The sequence below is a fragment of the Uranotaenia lowii genome, chromosome 2 (assembly GCF_029784155.1).
Source record: "Uranotaenia lowii strain MFRU-FL chromosome 2, ASM2978415v1, whole genome shotgun sequence".
NCBI classification, from domain to species: domain Eukaryota; kingdom Metazoa; phylum Arthropoda; class Insecta; order Diptera; family Culicidae; genus Uranotaenia; species Uranotaenia lowii.
The window spans coordinates 287,186,538-287,194,815 of NC_073692.1; the positions used below are offsets into that span (position 1 = coordinate 287,186,538).

The window sequence follows — 8,278 nt, forward strand, 5'->3', positions numbered from 1 at the left end:
GTTTCATACCAAGAATCTTGTTGATGATTTTTTTTGAATTTAATTTGGGATATTTTGCATGAATCAAAACTTAGAAAGTTAACTCAAATTCTACTTTATATTTGTGATTTTCAGCTGAATTGTGTGTACAAACTTATTCTGATTAAAAACCTTGAAATTTGGAAATCGAATTGACAAGCAAATTTTTAAATTTATGTTCTCGTGAATTTCTCAACAATTTGATGTTGATTGAAAAACTCATTCACAAGCTAAATCTTTTTCAGAATTTAAAATCTGAATTCTAAACCTGAATTCAAAAATTGAACTTTGAATCTGTTTCCGAATTTCTTTACGATTTCCGAAATGTATAAAAAATACGATTGTCGAATCTCAATTCCAGGTTTTATTTTCCTGAATCATTTATTTAAATTCTTTAGTGCTGGTTTAATCTTAATTCATTATTTCAATGATTTATTTTTAATATGTTTTGTGAATCCGATTTAAAAGTAAATTTCGAAAGGTGAATCAGAATCTGGTTTTCAATTTCGGATCGCCACTAAAGCTTCTAAATGTTTAAATTTTGTGTAAGAATAAAGATTATAAAACAAATTTCTTCTTTTTCCACATTCGGCAAACTATTATCAAAATATTGAAAATGCTTTGATTTTCGTCCTGACTCCAGAAAATGCTTCAGAAAAGAAATTTGTGTATTGATGAGCTCTGAAGACCAAAAAAGCTCATCCGAACGAAAATTTTGAGGCTATAGAGCTATTTAAGCCGGCAAAACCATATGAAATTTCGTAAGTCACGTCACTCGAGTCGCAGAGTAAGCCCAATGATTCAAATTTGATATGAAATGCAAACCGAATTCGAACAAAGATTTCAAAGCAGCTTTCCATTCCTAATTTCGTATGATTATTCGAACTGAAAATCAAGAATCTTAAACATGATACAAAATCAGAAATGCGAAAATATGTAGAAATATAATTTTGGTTTTAGGAGTATGGAACCAAAACCTCCAAAATGAGCTTAATTTAAATTATAATATTCAGACCTAAATTTCTAATGATAAGGTTGCCAAATTGCCCGATTTTAACCGGATTGGCCCGGATGTTTAATATAAAATATGGGAAAAGTCTGGTTCGACCCGTTTGCCCAGATTTCATTGGAAAAGTCCAGATTTAGCCCGGGTTTGTTCTCATTCTTATTCTCAAATGAAACTGTGTTGTTATTTTTTTAATTTATGCGTCCAAAATTTTTGCAGCAAGTTTAAAAAAATTATCATGTAAGGTTTTTTAAGTTTTTTTTTCTAGATTTATGATGAGAAATTCCTAGGTTTTGACCAAAACTGCCCGGTTTTGCCTGGATTTGATCGACAATTTTGAAATCAAATACCCGAATTTTGCCAGGTTTTTATATAAAACAGCCCAGATACGAGCTGAAAAAAATCTGACAACCTTATTCTATGAACAAGTGAGAAAATTTTTTATAAACTTTAGCAGAATTTTGAACTTGAAATGGGTTTTTGAGGTTTTTGTATTAGTTTTTAGTTCAGATAGTTACTCTTGAATATCTTTGCTCTATCAATTATCATAAATTGATTATGAATTTAAAATTTTGAGTGTAGAGAAGAATACATCGCTTCCTTTTTGGGACCCTCATAGGGGGGGAGGGGGTTCAACCCCCAAACCCCCCCCCCCTCCGTTCCTACGGCCATGGGTGGTTATAATTAAATGTTTGTTACAAAACCAGATTTCGAGTTTCTCAGTATCTTTGATCATTATGGTTGTTACGTATCTTAAATATGTTCGAAATTATTGTTATGGTGCCATTTAGCACAGAAGGCATAAACATCAACAGTCATATTTGTTAGGACTAAACTGATATTTTCAACGTTTTATTTCAAAAACATTTATAATTGAAATATGGACAATGTTGCTGCATACGTCTATGGATAAAAAACATTTCTCAATTTTTTGGGCCTCAAAAACAAATGAAATTTTGCCTTCATACAATTCCCTAGTGTCGTAACCCTATGCATCGGAATCGTCTCAAAACAACGAGACCTCGAACAGCTTGCGGGCGGCCGCCGTCTTCAAAGCTGTCGGTTTTGGTTCGATTTTCGCACCGCTGCTTCGACCCGGCGCTTCCTTCTTCTTGGTTGTGGTGATGGTGGTTGGATTATCCCTTTTGGCAGAGGGACCCGGGGCTTCCTTCTTCGTCTGCGTCTCCATCTTTATTAACTTTTTCACTGGTAAACAACCGTCACTAGAATAATCTTCCAAGGTGTGCTATGACATGAACTATCGAAGAGATGTCCGTGATAGTGAACACCATCTCAGAGCTCTTGCGAAGCCAACCAACTTTTGAAGAATTTTATACCCAAAATTAAACTTTTCTTCAAAATCACACTCAAATCAATGTTTGTTTTGTGATGAATTGTTCGTTTAGGTAAATCCCTTATTAACAGGGTTGTAAATTACTAACACTTACATAGTAATTCAAGCAAACGAAGGAGATATAGCCATAATTCTGTGTGATTTTAGTGGGTTTTCGAATGACTTCTACTTCATAGTCTTATTGTGCTATGTTTAATTTCAGTTTTATTTTCTATATTTTTAATCGCCTATCTCTACACCTAGGTCCTTGCGCTGTTCCCGTGTTCTTTTTTTCTTTAAACTTAACCATTTGATAAGTGTTTTGAAATGACAATTTATTCCGTTGTATTTGGATGCCCCGCAGTGAGACGTGCTAACGGTCGTAATTCTCTCAAATTCTCACGTCTCACTGCTACACCGTCTCTAGGTTTAAGAGAGATCCAGAGCGCCGAAACTGGAAGGAAAACAAACGGCAAAATAAAATCATAAGTTTCCAACCACCACCAAGTGCGGCTCGCGAATTTTAATCTCGTCTCCGAAACTCCACAACCGGGCAAATTAATTAGTTCCCCCAGAGTGGGAAAGTTGAGTGCAGTGAATTGATCCCCTCAGAGTGATTCTTTGGCTAGATTTTACAGTCCGCTAGTCATTGCGAGGGTGAAAAGTGCTGTGCATAAACATTTTTGGTCCTTCGAGCCGGATTGACCAGTGGAAATTTGGACAGTTGAGTAGTGCTATAGCGAACCTTTTGTTAGTGCCGGACATTTTGTGCTTCTGTGGTCGCACCAATTGTAATTGGTTGGCGACATTTTGGACGCGCACAAGGATAACAAAGCGCTGTACGTGTGGAGGATCGCCATCGCGGATTTGTGGAGCATCATCAAGCCGCTAGTGATTGGTCCTAGCGAGGTGGATTTCAGTGGTGCCCAAGACGAGTCGGCGAATTTCGGAGAAATTGGATCGGACCTTTGGACGTTTTGGAACAGATTCGTAACCATTCTTGGATTTTGTTGAATTGAAGGATAAGTAGCGCATGTCTGTGGTTATTGGTTTGTGGTTATTGAAATCTTGTGGTTTGAATAAAATTTGGATTTTTTATTGTATTTTGGGTAGACGACAAAATTAATTATTGTGCAATTCCCTGAGGTATTCGACTCTTTCGTTTACGAATTGTTTCTGCTTTGGCTGTCAAGTCGCGATTCCCCTGTCAAGGTCGGTTTTGTGAAACGTCGAGCGTTTTGAGTCAGTTTGGTCTGAAATTTGGTCAGAATTGCGTTGAATCAAATAAGTGATTCAGTTAGATTGTGTCGGATACTTATAGTGAATCAAATAAGTGATTCAGTCAGTTTTGTTGGTCTGATTTGAAATTCAGAAATTGTTATATCACAGACAAACAGATTTGTTTTGTGATTGTGTGAATTCCGAGTGATTTTGTTGAAATTAAGTGAACAAAATGGAGGATTTAAGTATCCTAAAGAAGCAAGAACGCCAGCTGCGAGCTTCCATCAAGGGAGTGGCTAATTTTGTACGCGATTTTAAACCAGAGCTTCACGAGAGTCAAGTAGAAGTCAGATTGGGTCTGTTGGAGTCGACTATGAAGAAGTACTACCTGGTGAGACAGAAGATGGAAGTGTTGTTGGACACAGCTGACAGCGATGGTGCTGAAGAGGATATCAAGGAGTCAGAGGCAACCAAGAAACGTCGATTGCAGAAGCAGGCTGCAGATCGTGAAGAGAAATTCGACGCAGAAACCATAGCAGTCGAAGAGCAGTACTGCACCCTGAAGGCATCACTCCTTGCGTTGCGTCCGAGAAAGGTTGAGTCCTCGAGTGCGTCTGGGTCTGCAGAAAGAGTTGAAGCAATATCCCGTGTTAAGCTTCCGGACATCAAGCTGCCAGTTTTCAACGGAAAACTTCGGGACTGGATTCCGTTCCGGGACATGTTCGATAGCCTCATTCACAACAACACTCAGCTCTCAGATATTGATAAGTTTACCTATCTGCGGTCAGCGATTAGTGGAGAAGCACTTCAGGAGATCAGTTCGATCGAACTCTCAGCTGACAACTACCAGGTAGCCTGCGACATGTTAGAGAAGAGGTACGAAAACAAAAAGTTAATCGTAAAAGCGTACTTGGACGCTCTTTTTGCTATCGAACCTCTCAAAAAGGAAAGCGGAGAAGCTCTGAACCGCCTTGTCAGCGATTTTGATCGCAACATCCAGATGCTGGGCAAGATCGGCGAAGATACGGAGAAGTGGTCGACTATTCTCGCGTATATGGTGTGCACTCGTCTGGATTCGATCACACTTCGTCAATGGGAAAGTCATCACAACTCAAAGGATGTCCCGACGTATCAGAATGTGATGGACTTCTTGAGAGACCAGGCCTTGGTGTTACAATCGGTTGCACCCAGTAGGCATGAGGACAGCGATAGTCGTCGCCAGCGTACAGCAGTGTACGCCACATCGAGATTCCAGAACAATTGTGTGTTCTGTGGAAATTCGTTCCATCTAGCTTCTGCGTGCAGCAAGTTTCGTGCGATGTCGGTGCCTCAGCGCTTCAGAGTTGTCAAGATGAAGCGGCTTTGCCTAAATTGTTTGGGTTCTGGTCATTTTATTGATCGTTGTACCAAGGGATCATGTCGCGAGTGCAACAAAAAGCACCATTCGATGTTGCATAACAATTTTTCGAGTCAGAGCTCCGTTTCACAAAACCAGTCGACAGTCAATAGTCATTCGTATCGGAATAATAATCGCCCAGGACCTTCTGGACAAGGTCGTGAACATAATGTAAATCCTCAAGCACAACATAGTTCCACTAATTCCTACCCCGTAATACAAACACACATTCGCCACACTCAACCACAACACACCACAGACAATTCCTTTACCTTTAATGCGGCACCAATGCCGGAATGCGCTAAGTTTCGTTCGCTACAAGTTTTAATGTCAACCGCTGTAGTACGGGTTGAAGATCGTTTTGGAAATCATACGTTTGCTAGAACATTGTTAGATTCGTGTTCTGAGTTTTGTTATGTGACAAAAAGTTTTGCGAGAAGGTTGAATCTTCGGAGAAGTCACAACGTTATGAGAATCCAAGGTATTGGAAATGAGTCAGTTGAATTGAGTGATTCTTTGGCTAGATTTTACAGTCCGCTAGTCATTGCGAGGGTGAAAAGTGCTGTGCATAAACATTTTTGGTCCTTCGAACCGGATCATACCGTGGTTGTTGGAACAGGCCCGGCAGAATCGAGAGCCTTGTCCATATTTACGAGGATGCGAATACCAGAGATCAGCGAAACCCATTTTCACAGCACGGCGATCGGCACAAAAAGAAGCGTGCATTCTGATGCAGCCTGTTTGTTCGATCCCCTTGGGCTCGTGGGTCCAGTTGTTGTGCAAGCGAAAATGATAATCCAGCAACTGTGGCGTCTCAAGGTTGGTTGGGATGACCCATTGGATGAGCAGTATCAAAATCTATGGAAAGAGTACAAACAGAGTTTGATGCCATTAGAATCGTTGTCAGTTCCACGTTGGCTTGGTTTCAGTAAAGATTGTGTGTCAGTGCAGTTACATGGGTTTTGCGATGCGTCAGAGTCAGCTTATGGAGCATGTTTGTACCTGCGCTGCGTAACTGTAGATGGTCAGATATCGGTCAGATTAGTAACAGCCAAGTCAAGAGTGGCCCCTTTGGAGAATTTGAAAAGATCGAAAAGAAAAACCTCAATCCCACGTTTAGAATTGTCGTCAGCTCTCCAACTCTCACACCTGTACGAGAAATTTACCAGAGTTTTCCCAGAAGTGACAGAGGCGTATTTCTGGACGGACTCTATGATCGTTAAACATTGGTTAGCTTCGCATCCATCTCGTTGGCAAATGTTCGTAGCGAATCGAGTGTCGGAAATCCAGCACATCACAAAGAACGGCTTCTGGAATCATGTGGCTGGAATCGTGAACCCGGCAGACCTGATTTCACGAGGAGTGTCTCCTGCTCGACTTTGTTACGAAAGGTTATGGTTTGAGGGACCTCAGTGGCTATCCCAGGCTCAGCAATATTGGCCTCGTCAAACTGCTGAAGGCCAAGAAGAGTTCGACCCATCAATCATCGAAGAACGTCCAACTACTACAACGCTGATGTCGAAGAGTGAACCCTTTCACGAAATTTTTGGTCTGAAGTCGTCGTTTACGAGTTTGATCCGTATTGTCGCAGTTATGCTTCGCTTCAGACACAATGCTCAAAAGGTCAATCGTTTGTGTCGACGAGTTGGTCCGTTGACACCACAAGAAATGCAGTCTGCTATCGAAGTTTTGGTTCGCCTTTCACAGAATGAGTCGTTTGAGTCCGAATTTAAAGATTTAAAGAAGAATGGTCAAGTTGGTAGAAGTTCGAGACTTGCTAAGCTCAACCCATTTGTCGAAGATGGTACAATCCGTGTCGGGGGCCGGTTGTCGAACGCTCCATTGCCAGAATCTCGAAAACATCCGTGGGTTGTCGACCATCGTCATCCTTTGGCATTGCTTATTATGCGTGATTATCACTTGCGTCAATTTCACGCTGGGCAGCAATTGCTTATCGCCTCCGTAAGACGAAGTTTTTGGCCAACAAACATCAATTCCTTAACGAGAAAGGTGATTCACGAGTGTGTTCCGTGTTTCAGAAGCAGACCTAAGATTTCAGAACAGATTATGTCAGATTTGCCGTCAGTAAGAGTTACGCCATCGTCAGCATTTTCTAAAGTGGGAGTTGATTACTGTGGTCCATTTAACGTCAGCTACCCTAATCGTCGAGCCACACCTGTAAAATGCTATGTCGCTATTTTTGTTTGCTTGGCAGTGAAAGCGGTTCATTTGGAACTCGTTATGGATCTAACGACTGAAGCTTTCATTGCTGCACTGCGTAGGTTCATCGGGCGCCGATCAAAACCTGAGTTGATCATGTGTGATAATGCGACGACATTTGTGGGAGCAAACAACACGCTGAAGGAAATTGGTCGGTTAATGAGCTCAAAGGATTTCCAAAACATCGTGATTAGAACAACAGCAGACGAGGGTGTCGAATTCCGCTTCATTCCACCCAGATCACCCAATTTCGGAGGTCTGTGGGAAGCCCAGGTGAAATCCTTCAAGGCTCACTTCCGAAAAACGATTGGCTTGCGTACTCTAAGTGTCGATGAAATGGTTACCGCACTAGTACAGATCGAAGCAGTTTTAAATTCGAGGCCTCTCACCCCCCAAAGCAGCGATCCGAATGATTTCGAGGTTCTCACCCCTGGGCATTTCCTGGTCCAACGCCCGCTAACCGCATTACCCGAGCGAGAAGTAGGAGCAATCCCCGTAGGCAGGCTAACAATGTGGCAGAGGGCACAGCAGGTGTCCCAGAGTTTTTGGAAAACTTGGAGAACCCAATATCTGTCGAATCTACAGAACCGAACTCGCTGGATGGTCAAGCGAAAGAATGTTGCTTCAGGAATGATGGTTCTTCTGAAGGAAGACAACGTTCCCCCCTTAAAATGGCCATTAGGGAGAATAGTAGAACTCTTCTATGGTAGAGATGGAAACGTGCGAGTAGTCAGCATCCGCACGAAGGATGGAATGTTTAATCGTGGCATTTCAAAGGTTTGTTTGTTGCCTATTCGAGAGAATGAGGCAGAAAAGTCAGATGAAATTTCACAGTAAGAGTCTGAAATGGCCAACAAGGGCCTAAATGATTTTGTGTCAGAAAATTCAACAAATGTCAGATAATTTGGTTTTAGAATAATTGGGATCAATGATTGCGTCCGTTTATCTATGTCTGTGAACTGAGTCAGTATATGAATCAAACTATTTGATTAATCGCCTTATTGGAAAGGGCGAACCTTATTGCATGAATGGAATTTGTTTTCTAAGTACCCAACTATGGTTGTGATATGTCCATAATACAATA

At 41.2% G+C, this 8,278-nt stretch overlaps 1 protein-coding gene across 1 annotated transcript; it reads left to right on the plus strand.

Annotated features, from left to right (window-relative positions):
* The first annotated feature begins 5,763 nt into the window (after positions 1-5,763).
* LOC129742755 (uncharacterized) lies at positions 5,764-8,031 on the plus strand. Its single transcript, XM_055734697.1, has one exon. It carries the CDS (start codon positions 5,764-5,766, stop codon positions 8,029-8,031), a length of 2,268 nt encoding a protein of 755 aa, XP_055590672.1.
* The last annotated feature ends 247 nt before the right edge of the window (positions 8,032-8,278 follow it).